The sequence below is a fragment of the Salvelinus namaycush genome, chromosome 22 (genome assembly GCF_016432855.1).
Source record: "Salvelinus namaycush isolate Seneca chromosome 22, SaNama_1.0, whole genome shotgun sequence".
In the NCBI taxonomy this organism is placed as follows: domain Eukaryota; kingdom Metazoa; phylum Chordata; class Actinopteri; order Salmoniformes; family Salmonidae; genus Salvelinus; species Salvelinus namaycush.
In genome coordinates this window covers 25063650-25078381 of record NC_052328.1, presented here as the reverse complement: position 1 = coordinate 25078381, position 14732 = coordinate 25063650, and the positions used below count along the sequence as shown (strand labels likewise).

The window sequence follows — 14732 nt, the reverse complement described above, 5'->3', positions numbered from 1 at the left end:
ATGCCTTTAAGTCTAAGACACATTCTGTGTCCGGGAAACTGGCCCATAGTTACAGTATTGTTGTTTTAAGCTTGTAAAAAATATGTAGAATAGATCACTTTCTAAATACACATGTTAACAATATATACCCAATATGTTAACTGTTAGGTATGAAATGATTAAAACCTTTACAATATATACCCAATATGTTAACTGTTAGGTATGAAATGATTTAAACCTTTACAATATATACCCAATATGTTAACTGTTAGGTATGAAATGATTTAAACCTTTACAATATATACCCAATATGTTAACTGTTAGGTATGAAATGATTTAAACCTTTACAATATATACCCAATATGTTAACTGTTAGGTATGAAATGATTTAAACCTTTACAATATATACCCAATATGTTAACTGTTAGGTATGAAATGAAGGTAGTGTAATCAATGTCTTTTGGGAAATAGAAGAGTAGGATCCATTACAAATATAACTCACTCTTGATGAAGTACAGTATGTCACTGTATACACACACAGTACTTCTAACCAGTGCCACTGTGTATTGGTAGGCTGCTACTAGGCTATAATTTGGACATTGTATCTTATTGCTGCTCAAAATACTAGACAAGCAATCGGGCCTCAATTTCACAATGGAGGGTTTTGAAAGTAAGCGCAAAAGAAAGTGATGTACAATACAGTACTATTAATTATTGATGCTGTAGTGTAAAGTCATTCTTAAAACTGTTGTTTGTGATTTCAAAGATGTCTAAGATTCAAGTCAGGGGTGATTTAAACACATCTAGACATACATTCATCCCATTTGCAATACGTGCATTTATGAATGAATATTCTCTGGTCTGTTTTTAATGTATAAGAAAGCTTAATGCAAAGCTCAAACATGATATATTTGGCATGTATTAACTATTTGACAAAAAACCACAACACAATAACAAAGAAAAGTCTCCTATATCAGTCTAGTGTTAGAAAACAAAGATCCATATTAACAAAAACCACACATGACACTTGATTAATCGTCATGCGGGGCTCTCCAGACCCCTAGGTGACACTGAGACATAGGCAACACAAAACGCCCCCCCCCTCTAAATCCCGCTCAATGTGGCGGAGCGTGGGCGAGGGGTGCAAGGAGGGCACCATTCCCCACGGAGGCACGCTGTGCAGCCTATCGGCCGGACACTGGACCTGGAAAAAACCCATCTGCCTGAGGAAGGCGGCGTTCACACAATACACTAACATTTTTGGAACTGTGGGCGTTAAAAAGAGTACTTAAAAAGGGATTCCTTTTCCCCCCTGCAAGGGGAGAGGGGATAGGGAGGGAACACCGTTCCTAAACTTCTCACTAGTCAAATCCTCTCTCTCTCTTCTCTCTTTCTTCTCATTCTCTTCTCTCTATCTTCTATCTCCTCTCGCTCTTCTAACTCCTCTCTCTCTTCTCTCCTCTATATCTCCCCTCTCTCTCCTTTCTTCTCTCTCTCTCTTCTCTCTTTCTTCTCCCTCTCTTCTCTCCCCTCTCTGTTCTCTCTTTCATCTCTCTCTATTCTGTCTCTCCTTTCACTCTCCTCTCTCTCTCTTCTTCTCTCTCTCTTCTCTCCTCTCTCTCTCTGTTCTCTCTTTCTTCTGTCTCTCCTCTCTCTCTTCTCTCTCTCCTATTATCTCTCCTCTCTCTCTTCTCTCTCTATTTTCTATCTTCTCTCTCTCTTCTTTCTCTAACTTCTCTCTGTCTTCTCCTCTCTCTTCCATCTCCTCTCTCTCTTCCCTCCTATCTCTCTCCTCTCTCTTCTCTTTCTCTTCTCTCTCTCTTCTCTCTCTCTTCTCTGTCTCTCCTCTCTTTCTCTCCGCTCTCTCTCTACTCTTTCTTCTCTCTCTCTCTTCTCTTTCTCTCCTCTCTCTTGTCTGTCTCTTCTCTCCTCTCTCTTCTCTCTCTCTCTCATCTCTCTTTCTCTCTTGCCTGTCTCTCCTCTTCTCTCCCCCTCTCTCCTCTCTCTCTCTTTCTCGTCTCTCTCTTCTCTCCACTCTCTCTCTACTCTTTCTTCTCTCTCTCTCTCTCTCTCTCTCTCTCTTCTCTTTCTCTCCTCTCTCTCTCTCCTCTCTCTTGTATGTTTCTTCTCTCCTCTCTCTTCTCTCTCTCTCATCTCTCCCTTCTCTCTTTCTCTCTTGTCTGTCTCTCCTCTTCTCTCCCCCTCTCTCCTCTCTCTCTCTCTTCTCTCTCCTCTCTCCTCTCTTCTCTCCCTCCTCTTCTCTCCAATCTCTCTTCTCTCCTCTCTCCTCTCTCTCTTCTCTCTTCTCATCTTATTTAAGTATGTCTATCATGTTCAATTCCACTCTCTCTCCTCTCTCTCTCTTCTCTCTCTCCTCTCTCTTGTCTGTCTCTTCTCTCTTTTATCTCCTCTCTCTTCTCTCTCTATCTTCTCTCCAATCTCTCTCTTCTCTCTCTTCTCTCCTCTCTCCTCTCTCCTCTCTTCTCTCCTCTCTCTCTTCTCTCTTCTCGTCTTATTTAAGTAGGTCTATCATGTTCAATTGGACATCTTCTCTCTTTTATCTCCTCTCTCTTCTCTCTCTATCTTCTCTCCAATCTCTCTCTTCTCTCTCTTCTCTCCTCTCTCCTCTCTCCTCTCTTCTCTCCTCTCTCTCTTCTCTCTTCTCGTCTTATTTAAGTAGGTCTATCATGTTCAATTGGACAAGTGTTAAAGTTGTTGCTGGTGTTATAGATAATATAAAAAAGCCTATGGACTATTTTTTTGTGTCTCCTACATTGTCATATTGGGTATATAAAATGACATACATTAGCCTACAGTGGCATATGTGGAAAGTTTCCAGTCTCTTAAGGATTACTACCTTCGGAAACAAATATGCCAACAACTCCTAGGGAGTATGATGTCATTAGGAACATGTCAGACACATTTTGCATATTAAGACCAAAGATCATCTCCATTATCAGGAGACAGTGTCCCCTGAGACAGAATAGCAATTAGCTCTACTTGCGTGAGGAGCAGTCTCATTACCTGTGTGTCATAGTGGACGTGCAGGGCTTTAGACAGTGTTTAAAGGGCTTCCCCTTGTTTTATCACTATCTACCACAGCCCTTGGATCAACAACCCTGTCACATGTAAGCCTACAGACATCAGCCAGGTGTCATTTACACCAACGGAGGGCAGCTTGCTGAGAAGAGAGGAAGGGGTTGCTGTCCCAAGATGATCCCTTCAATACAGTGGGGTCTTGAGTAGGTGGAGAGATATGTCATAAATATTTTCAGTCTATACATGTGGGCAACCCATAACTCACGATTCACAAATGATTAATAGCTTATCTAATGAACCTCCTATACACAGGCTACAAACAGGCCAACTTTAAATGGACAACTCTAGATGGACAACTCATGGCACTACATATATAGTGCACAAATCATTTATAAACAGTCACACTACATAAAGGGTGTTATAGGCTAAGGAATATTCCTTCTAAAGTATCCTGAAGCACATGCCTAATTTAGGGTTTATGAAGGCTTCATAAATGTGTTTACCTATACAGATTTTTCAACAACAAAAAAATATGTACGTAGATATAGCACTTCGATCAATTCAAGTTTCAATTTTTGCAAAATGTTAGCCCATACTATAAAAGGATATAGAACAACAAATTAATATACTTAATTAACCAACTGATCCAACTTTCCTAAGGAACGCTCCACTCTAAAGCACAGTGCCAAACCTCCCCCGGGAAGTCGCTCGTCTCGTATGCTTCTGTGTGGGCTTCTTCCTTGGCACGACCCGATATTTCATGAACACCAATTTAGCGGATGTATTCCATATAAGTAAAAAGAGGGTGTCGTCTATTAAACCGGATAAATCCATTTTTGGTGAAGTGTTACTGGAATTCCTGCAGGCTTTTGGCAGCAAGCCGATTATTATATTGATAATAAAATAGGCCATACATGTGTTAATATTTACTCAACTTAAACAGGCTAACAACAACGACGCAAAAATAAAAGTAATTTTGGTTATGTATTTTTTAAATTCATTGACAAGTGTTCTTTGATGTCGTCATCAAGCCTGAGACCCAACCCTAGCCCAACCTTTTCCCTTTTTAACCACCAAGTCCTTGTATGGTCAGTGACGTTACGGGACATTCAGAGACTCCCTTTAAATGCATATTACAATATTGCATCCCCATAATATAACGAGATGAGATGATATTTCCCAAGCGTAGGGGACACTATATGATATGGCAGAGAATACAGCATTAGAGCGTTTTTACCATGACAGCTGAAGGTTATATATTGTGTGCTTAAAGGTGCGTAAAGGCTTGAAGCGCACTGTCTTGTCAAAAAAATGACAGCTAAAACTATTGACAAAGTTTGTGTACCCACCAGTAGTTTTATACAAGACATTCAAGAGGTAATCTATTCAATGGAAGAGGAAATATCCGCATCATTGCCAGAGACGGGAACTGGGTTAATAAAAGTTGAATCATATTGGAAACAGCACGGCCAATTGGGTGAAACCGAGGGGGGTAAGAATTCATTTAATATATTTTTGTTAAATATTAATTTATATTTTGCGGTTATGGCCAATAGAAAAGAAGCCATATGTCCTCATCAACTTTACAAAAAATGTAGGATTAAAATGCATTATTAGTCATATTTGAGATTATCCTAAATTGAGGATAATCCATATTATTGGTCAATATTAATCAAGTAGATGGTCTGCTATGGTAAATCAATGTATTTTTTCTAAATCGTTATGTGACTTGAAACCTCCTGCATACCCATTACAAAACCACAAAGTGGTGCGCAACCGCGCGAAAAACAAAAAGCGTTATAGTAAAAACCCTTGCGTAAAAGCAATAATCAACGTTTTTTTGACACATAACTAACATTTATTTTTCTTTGCTTCGCAGGTGATTGTTTTAGTGAAGAAAAGAGCACCCTCGAGTTGATTTACCACGGCAACTTTACGCAGCCACCGAGCACTCAGGCTGTGGCATACACGGGGAAGTTCTCGATCAATTCTAGAGGTTTAGGAGGATACTGGAATCCCGGGGGTGCCATTAACGTAGCTAGTGCTGACATAAGGGTGGCAGCTTCGTCCCCGGTGCCTGCCTTGCCCTCGCCTGAACCACCAAACTTTTACGCAGGAACTGTGAGCTGCACCATGGCGCAGAGTCAACACGATATAAACCACATGTATGCTACGCCGTCTTACTCTTGTACCGGGGAAATGTACCAGGATCAATCAACCTACCTGGCAACGTCAACCTGCCCCATGTCTTATCCACAGCCGTCGTACTCATCCTATACATCACCAAAGTCGACAGTGGACAGCGCACTCTTAAACATCATGCCTGACTACAGCGGGTTCTTCCAGCCAAACTGCCAACGAGACATCCAGGCATTTCCTGACAGGAAAGCGTTACCATATTCACTGGACTCTCTGAGGGTTCCACCACCTCTGACACCTCTGAACACAATAAGGAATTTTACGCTTGGGGGACCTGCGACAGAGGGCCCTTGTCCACCAAATCCCTACAACACTCCGAACTTACCCCTGAGGCCAATATTGAGACCGAGAAAGTATCCAAATCTCCCAAGCAAAACGCCTGTCCATGAGCGACCATACCCTTGCCCAGCAGAGAGCTGCGATAGGAGGTTCTCGCGGTCGGACGAGCTGAGCAGACACGTCAGGATCCACACAGGGCACAAACCCTTCCAGTGTCGGTTCTGCATGCGCAGTTTCAGTCGCAGCGACCACCTCACTACGCACATCCGGACACACACTGGAGAAAAACCCTTCTCCTGCGACCACTGTGGAAGAAAGTTTGCCAGGAGTGATGAAAGAAGGAGACACACGAAAATCCACTTAAGACAGAAAGAGAAAAAGTCATCATAATGACCCAGGCAGAATGGTTTTTAACATTCAGATAAATGATGTTTCCCTGCAGCACCAATTAATTAAATAATATCCAAATCAAACATTCACACTGAATTTAGCAGACTATGGTTAATTAAGGTGACTAATGCATTTGGATATATGGTGCAGAATGAATAACAACATAAACGGACAGAGCTATCACATTTATATTAGGTATAGAATACATTTTTCATAACGTAACTGTAAATGTGCACCAACACAAGTGCTCAGTATAGAAAGTGTTTCAATAGAGTAGGTGGGGAAATAGTCACAGAGATGCTGAATAGGGGGTATCAGCCAGCAAGTAGCCTCACTTTTGCCAGTGTTGAGAGACTTCCCACAATAGATGAGATCATGATGGGTATTCCTGCATTATAGCTGGGAAAGGAGTGTCATGACCAATATCACAGAGCTGAGTGGTCTGGCCAGGGGCGTGTATGTTCTGTATATTACCCACATCCAGTTTTGAGAGTGGGGGGGGGGGGGGGGGGGTTAGAGTCCCATGTGTGTAAAAACTGGAAGCCCTGTACTGTCAAGAGAGACAATTAAGAACTGAACTGCTTAAGTTTGCTTTTCTTTTTAAAATCTCCTGTTACTTGTTGGATGAAGATGAAAGTCAAATCTGTGTAAGATCATTACAGAAAGTAACTAAGGGGAAATATGTTAATTTTACATGTGCCATTTTACGTGTTTTTACACACTGAGCATTGTTCTTTAACTGACTTGATGCTTCTTGCAATAAATGTAGAATATGTTAGATAACTGCTTGTTTGTGTGTTTGTTCATTGTTTCACAAATGTATTCTTAAACCTAATCCAAATTAAATAACTGGGCAAAGGACATGGTTTATTATTTAAACAACAATGAAATCCATTTTGTGTTGTAGAATGTTGTTTTTTTTGGTCTTATTTTGGTCATTTGAAAGTAGACTATAGGCTACTGTCAAGGTTTATGCTGTAAAAACTCCAACTGTACAGTGAGCTACTAGTCACATTGTCCTTCTGAGGTAATACCCAGTATGTCCACAAGAGGCCCCTAGGTCACAAGCAATGAATTCAATAGTGCTCTCCTAAAAGCACAGCACATTGAGCCAAGCTCCCAAAATGATGAAGCAAGCAAGGTTATTATGGGATTTAAGTTTAATTAGGGAAGCTCAATTAATGAAGCAATTTATAAGATGGTCATTCAGTAATCCATGTCCCATGGGATTAACTCAAATAATGTAGTTTGATCCAATCAAAACATGCTTAGAGCAAATCATGGCTTTTGACATTTTAATGTGCTTGAACACCACCATTTAGCCATTTAGTTTTAATCCACCTTTATGTTTTTATTTTGAGTAATGTGTATGGTTTCAGTTCATTTCAAGACATGAAATGCTTATCAAAAATTCAAATACATTAGAGCTGATGTGCAAAGATCACAATTTATCAACTGCTTAAGTACTTTCATTACAGGCAGAATGCATAGTCCAACTTAGGAATCGTGCTTTTAGTTCACAAGACATGTTTTCCCATTACACAGCACTGTGACACATCCCATTCCATAATCCATCATTGTAGGAATCATGATCGTCATACATTTACATATTGTTTTGACATGGTCCTGAGAATCAATGGTTCACAAATCAATTCAGCGTTCATAGCTAGTGCGCTTCAGATCTTCACTTCAGGGCCTGGGTATGGTTCACCACCACACCAGAATTCAGAAGGTTGGGATACTTCCATCAGCCAAACTTCTTTTTGACCGTCAGCCTTTTTGTCCTCAGAATCCGGGGCAGACTGCAGAACTTTGTAATAATGACAGTCTCTCCCGTCGTCTGGATCATATGGGGGTGCCAAAATATCGAGGAAAGCGGTGGGCCCATCGACTGCATCGATTTGGTGAAGGTTGTTTCGGTCAGGGGTCAAGATACACGGTCCGCTTTCTTCTGTAAACTCCCCGACCGACCCAAGTATCGACCTCCTCAGCGCACCTCTCTGAAAAGGTAGCAGTGGAGGATTGAATTGCGTGTCACTGGCCACGCTAGATGATTTGTCCAACCTGTCAAAACAGGTGATCCTAACCTTGCCATACATAACTTTCAACATTCCGTACATTCCCGGGTGGTCGTGCAAGGGGATGGAAGCACCGCTTTTTAGCAGAAACACCCCCATGCTGAATTCGTCTGTCTCGCATATGTGCATGTATGTGACCGGGGGGTTGTGTGGCAAAGGCGTAGAAGCGCTGTCAACTTTCCTTGGAGGGATCTTCAGATCCGCAGCTCTGATTTCGGTCATGAGGCTTTGGAGTTTACATTGATTACCCAAAAACGCTTTATCACCGAATGAAGATGGGTTTCTAAAAGTTACAAGCGCCTGTCTAGCAATTTTCTGTACGATGGAGGTCATGTTGTCTCGAAGCATGATCGCTAACTAGCCCGTGAAGCGCTGTCCTGTAATTCTACACAAGTCTCGCGCTTGCTAGCTTTAGCAGCAGGCTAGGGCTCCAAGCACAGCTGTCGATGATTCTGCCTGCCTCTCTCTCCTTGATAATGATTGATTAAACCCAGTGAAATATATATTCCAACTTCACATTCAAATACAAAATAAATAAAGCAGAAGGTCTAATATAATTTTAAGTGAGGGGTACACTGCCTGGCACAACAGCAAATGTATCTCCCATCACACCATTCATGGATATCTTTCACACACGTCCGCAAAGAAAACGCTTCGTACGTAACGCGGGGCATCATGGGAAATGTGGTTTAATAATGGACTATTAGTATTGATCTTCCCCCAAAACACATAATTATTAGATAAAAAAATAATCCATATGAAATGTGTATGCTATTTTTTATGATACTGTTTTCAATTACACGTCTTAAATAATATATAATTGTGAGAGATAATACTATTACTTAATTATGTACTACATTAACCAAATACCATTCCTCACCTCATTAAAGGGGAACAGCAGTGAGGTTGTTGACCTTTCTACATGAGTTGACTGATTCTGGACCATACAGAGAGCAGCAGTGCCAGCAGTTTAGTATGAGTACGCCTACCATATAAGGCCTACCATATAAGACTAAACTCGTTTATTATTCCATCAATGGAAAAAGCTGAGCAGCATTAGACTTTGAAAGAATGGTAGAATTTCCTCTGGAAAATAAGAGGGTCTATTAATCTCACCCAGCAGCAAGCCCAATGTAGGTTACGACAACCGAATTGCCTTTTAACAATTTGGCCACCCAAATGTATTTTATGAATCATGTGTGACCTGTCATGGAAGCTATTTTGCATGTTATCTAAAAAGAGTGACAGATGGTGGCACATTTGGTCATCGTTCCTCATCGGGTTGTTTTTTGTTCTTTTCCCTCCAGAATTCTCGATATTCAGAGCACGCACACACACGCACCCATGACAGTCAACTTTAAAATCTAAAAATAGGATACACTCATGTGTAGGAAATGAAACAAACGCCCCCGTCCATTCCCTTGTTCCTCTTCTTCTTGGCTCCCAGATCAGCATATTCCAGCAACAGATCATTTTATGCATAACCTAACCACATTATAAATGGGTTTTGCACCCTTGATTGAATAGGTTGATACTCTATTTGAGGTTCGTGTGAGGTATCAACTCGATGGAAGCAGGTGGAAACTCTGGAGAGCTAAATTTAAAGCAAAGCTTAGCAAGAAGCATAGCTAAAGCAAGAGGACACAGTCATGCCTCCTTGCTTCCATTGTGGTGTTTCTGTCCAAACAAAATAAGCACGAATTATATCTGCAAGAAGCTGTTTATTTGTGGACTTGTTTTGCCAGCAAACCCCACACGCCACTTGTATATTTATCACTGTGTCTTAGAAATTCTGCGAGAGCAGCAGTAGCATCTTTGAAAACAACATCAAGGTTATGCTTCTGGGCCTGCAATGAGCTGTGGAGGACTCCACTTGGCTTGATTTGTTGTGAAACAGCAGTATGGTAATAGGGCATTGTTACAGTTAAATTACATAGGGCTATTTGGGGTTTAATCTTAAACAGATATCCACTGTGCTTTGGCAAGACAAGCCTATTTCCGCTAAAAATCTTCACATCGAATGCTACACTTGGGCAATAAACAGGATTTATGTTTTCCAGAATCACTCTCAAGGTCATGATGGATATAATGTGCTTAGAGCTGTTGGGTCTCTCAAACCAGAGTCAATGTGTGCGCTCCCGACACTCCACTGGGTATTTGCAGGAAGCAGGGCTGTTGTACAGTTTCCACACATGCTATCTTATCCCTAAGGATGAATAAGAAGTGACTAACTGCTAACTGACACAGTCTTATTAACAACTTCTACTTATAGCCCCAATCTTTGTTAGTGAACAGTTGGTCCCAACTAGAGCAAAAAAAATGTTTATTCATTTAACCTTTATTTTTGCCAATGCAAGTCAGTTATGAACAAATTCTTATTTTACAATGACGGCCTTCCCCGGCCAAACCCTTCCCTAACCCGAACGACGCTGTGCCAATTGTGCGCCACCCTATGGAACTCCCGATCACGGCCGGTTGTGATACAGCCTGGGATCGAACCAGGGGCTGTAGTGATGCCTCTAGCACTGAGATGTAGTGCCTTAGACCGCTGCACCAATCGGGAGCCACTTGTCACAACTTCCACCGAAGTCGGTCCCTCTCCTTGTTCGGGCGGCGTTCGGCGGTCGACGTCACCGGCCTTCTAGCCATCACCGATCCACTTTTCATTTCCATTTGTTTTGTCTTTGTTTTACACACCTGGTTTCAATTCCCCAATTACATGTTCATTATTTAACCCTCTGTTTTCCCCATGGTTTTTGTGCGTAATTGTTTTATGTATGTTCGGTCCGTTATTGTGGGCTCGGTATTACGACATGTTATTGGAATATTTGAGTAAAGTTACTTGTGCTCCTCATCTCTGCTGTCCTGCGCCTGACTCCTCTGCACCAGCTACACCCAGACCACTACACCACTATAAGGTAGAGGGCTTGAGAAGACCGATCAGTTATTATTACACTGACATGGTATTATGACACTGACATGGTATTATTACACTGGCATGGTATTATTACACTGACATGGTATTATTACACTGACATGGTATTATTACACTGACATTGTATTATTACACTGACATTGTATTATTACACTGACATGGTATTATGAAACTGACATGGTATTATGACACTGACATTGTATTATTACACTGACATTGTGTTATTACACTGACATTGTATTATTACACTGACATGGTATTATTACACTGACATTGAGTTAATACACTGGCATTGTGTTATTACACTGACATGGTATTATGACACCGACATGGTATTATGACACTGACATTGTATTATTACACTGACATGGTATTATTACACTGACATTGAGTTATTACACTGACATGGTATTATTACACTGACATTGTGTTATTACACTGACATGGTATTATGACACCGACATGGTATTATGACACTGACATTGTATTATTACACTGACATTGTATTATTACACTGACATTGTGTTATTACACTGACATTGTATTATTACACTGACATGGTATTATTACACTGACATTGAGTTATTACACTGACATGGTATTATTACACTGACATTGTGTTATTACACTGACATGGTATTATGACACTGACATTGTATTATTACACTGACATGGTATTATGACACTGACATGGTATTATGACACTGACATGGTATTATGACACTGACATTGTATTATTACACTGACATTGTATTATGACACTGACATGGTATTATGACACTGACATTGTATTATTACACTGACATTGTATTATTACACTGACATGGTATTATGAAACTGACATGGTATTATGACACTGACATTGTATTATTACACTGACATTGTGTTATTACACTGACATTGTATTATTACACTGACATGGTATTATTACACTGACATTGAGTTATTACACTGACATGGTATTAATACACTGGCATTGTGTTATTACACTGACATGGTATTATGACACCGACATGGTATTATGACACTGACATTGTATTATTACACTGACATGGTATTATTACACTGACATTGAGTTATTACACTGACATGGTATTATTACACTGACATTGTGTTATTACACTGACATGGTATTATGACACCGACATGGTATTATGACACTGACATTGTATTATTACACTGACATTGTATTATTACACTGACATTGTGTTATTACACTGACATTGTATTATTACACTGACATGGTATTATTACACTGACATTGAGTTATTACACTGACATGGTATTATTACACTGACATTGTGTTATTACACTGACATGGTATTATGACACTGACATTGTATTATTACACTGACATGGTATTATGACACTGACATGGTATTATGACACTGACATGGTATTATGACACTGACATTGTATTATTACACTGACATTGTATTATGACACTGACATGGTATTATGACACTGACATTGTATTATTACACTGACATTGTATTATTACACTGACATGGTATTATGACACTGACATGGTATTATGACACTGACATGGTATTATGACACTGACATTGTATTATTACACTGACATTGTATTATTACACTGACATGGTATTATGACACTGACATTGTATTATTACACTGACATTGTATTATTACACTGACATTGTATTATTACACTGACATTGTATTATTACACTGACATTGTATTATTACACTGACATGGAATTATTACACTGACATTGTGTTATTACACTGACATGGTATTATTACAGTGACATTGTGTTATTACACTGACATGGTATTATTACACTGACATGGTATTATTACACTGACATGGTATTATGACACTGACATGGAATTATGACACTGACATTGTGTTATTACACTGACATGGTATTATTACACTGACATGGTATTATGACACTGACATGGTATTATGACACTGACATTGTGTTATTACACTGACATGGTATTATTACACTGACATTGTGTTATTACACTGACATGGTATTATTACACTGACATTGTATTATTACACTGACATGGTATTATTACACTGACTTGGTATTATTACACTGACATGGTATTATTACACTGACATTGTATTATTACACTGACATTGTATTATTACACTGACATTGTATTATGACACTGACATTGTATTATTACACTGACATTGTATTATGACACTGACATGGTATTATGACACTGACATTGTATTATGACACTGAAATTGTATTATTACACTGACATGGTATTATTACACTGACATTGTATTATTACACTGACATGGTATTATTACACTGACATTGTATTATTACATTGACATTGTATTATTACACTGACATTGTATTATTACACTAACATGGTATTATTACACTGACATGGTATTATTACACTGACATTGTATTATTACACTGACATGGTATTATTACACTGACATGGTATTATTACACTGACATTGTGTTAATACACTGACATGGTATTATGACACCGACATGGTATTATGACACTGACATTGTATTATTACACTGACATTGTATTATTACACTGACATTGTGTTATTACACTGACATTGTATTATTACACTGACATTGAGTTATTACACTGACATGGTATTATTACACTGACATTGTGTTATTACACTGACATGGTATTATGACACTGACATTGTATTATTACACTGACATGGTATTATGACACTGACATGGTATTATGACACTGACATGGTATTATGACACTGACATTGTATTATTACACTGACATTGTGTTATTACACTGACATGGTATTATGACACCGACATGGTATTATGACACTGACATTGTATTATTACACTGACATTGTATTATTACACTGACATTGTGTTATTACACTGACATTGTATTATTACACTGACATTGAGTTATTACACTGACATGGTATTATTACACTGACATTGTGTTATTACACTGACATGGTATTATGACACTGACATTGTATTATTACACTGACATGGTATTATGACACTGACATGGTATTATGACACTGACATGGTATTATGACACTGACATTGTATTATTACACTGACATTGTATTATTACACTGACATGGTATTATGACACTGACATTGTATTATTACACTGACATTGTATTATGACACTGACATTGTATTATTACACTGACATTGTATTATTACACTGACATTGTATTATAACACTGACATTGTATTATTACACTGACATGGAATTATTACAGTGACATTGTGTTATTACACTGACATGGTATTATTACAGTGACATTGTGTTATTACACTGACATGGTATTATTACACTGACATGGTATTATTACACTGACATGGTATTATGACACTGACATGTTATTATTACACTGACATTGTGTTATTACACTGACATGATATTATTACACTGACATGGTATTATTACACTGACATGGTATTATGACACTGACATGTTATTATTACACTGACATTGTGTTATTACACTGACATGGTATTATTACACTGACATGGTATTATGACACTGACATGGTATTATGACACTGACATTGTGTTATTACACTGACATGGTATTATTACACTGACATTGTGTTATTACACTGACATGGTATTATTACACTGACATTGTATTATTACACTGACATGGTATTATTACACTGACATGGTATTATTACACTGACATGGTATTATTACACTGACATTGTATTATTACACTGACATTGTATTATTACACTGACATTGTATTATGACACTGACATTGTATTATTACACTGACATTGTATTATTACACTGACATGGTATTATGACACTGAAATTGTATTATTACACTGATATTGTATT

General features: G+C 38.8%; 2 protein-coding genes across 2 annotated transcripts; one reads left to right on the top strand and one right to left on the bottom strand.

The window, feature by feature from the left end:
- The first annotated feature begins 4198 nt into the window (after positions 1-4198).
- On the top strand, positions 4199-6358 carry LOC120017950 (early growth response protein 2b-like). Its single transcript, XM_038960909.1, has 2 exons — positions 4199-4510; positions 4898-6358. The coding sequence occupies exons 1-2, from the start codon at positions 4330-4332 to the stop codon at positions 5884-5886; spliced, it is 1170 nt and encodes a 389-aa protein (XP_038816837.1). The 5' UTR covers positions 4199-4329; the 3' UTR covers positions 5887-6358.
- Positions 6359-7211: 853 nt separating this feature from the next.
- Positions 7212-8600, bottom strand: LOC120017949 (2-aminoethanethiol dioxygenase-like). Its single transcript, XM_038960908.1, has one exon. It carries the CDS (start codon positions 8310-8312, stop codon positions 7563-7565), a length of 750 nt encoding a protein of 249 aa, XP_038816836.1. The 5' UTR covers positions 8313-8600; the 3' UTR covers positions 7212-7562.
- Positions 8601-14732: the final 6132 nt, after the last annotated feature.

What these genes read in the sequence shown, in the direction of transcription:
- LOC120017950 (XM_038960909.1), top strand. Translation starts at nt 4,330, where the DNA reads ATGACAGCTAAAACTATTGACAAAGTTTGTGTACCCACCAGTAGTTTT. An exon ending in ATTGGGTGAAACCGAGGGGG is followed by an intron (nt 4,511 to 4,897) that starts GTAAGAATTCAT and finishes TTTGCTTCGCAG; the next exon opens with GTGATTGTTTTAGTGAAGAA.
- LOC120017949 (XM_038960908.1), bottom strand. Translation starts at nt 8,312, where the DNA reads ATGCTTCGAGACAACATGACCTCCATCGTACAGAAAATTGCTAGACAG.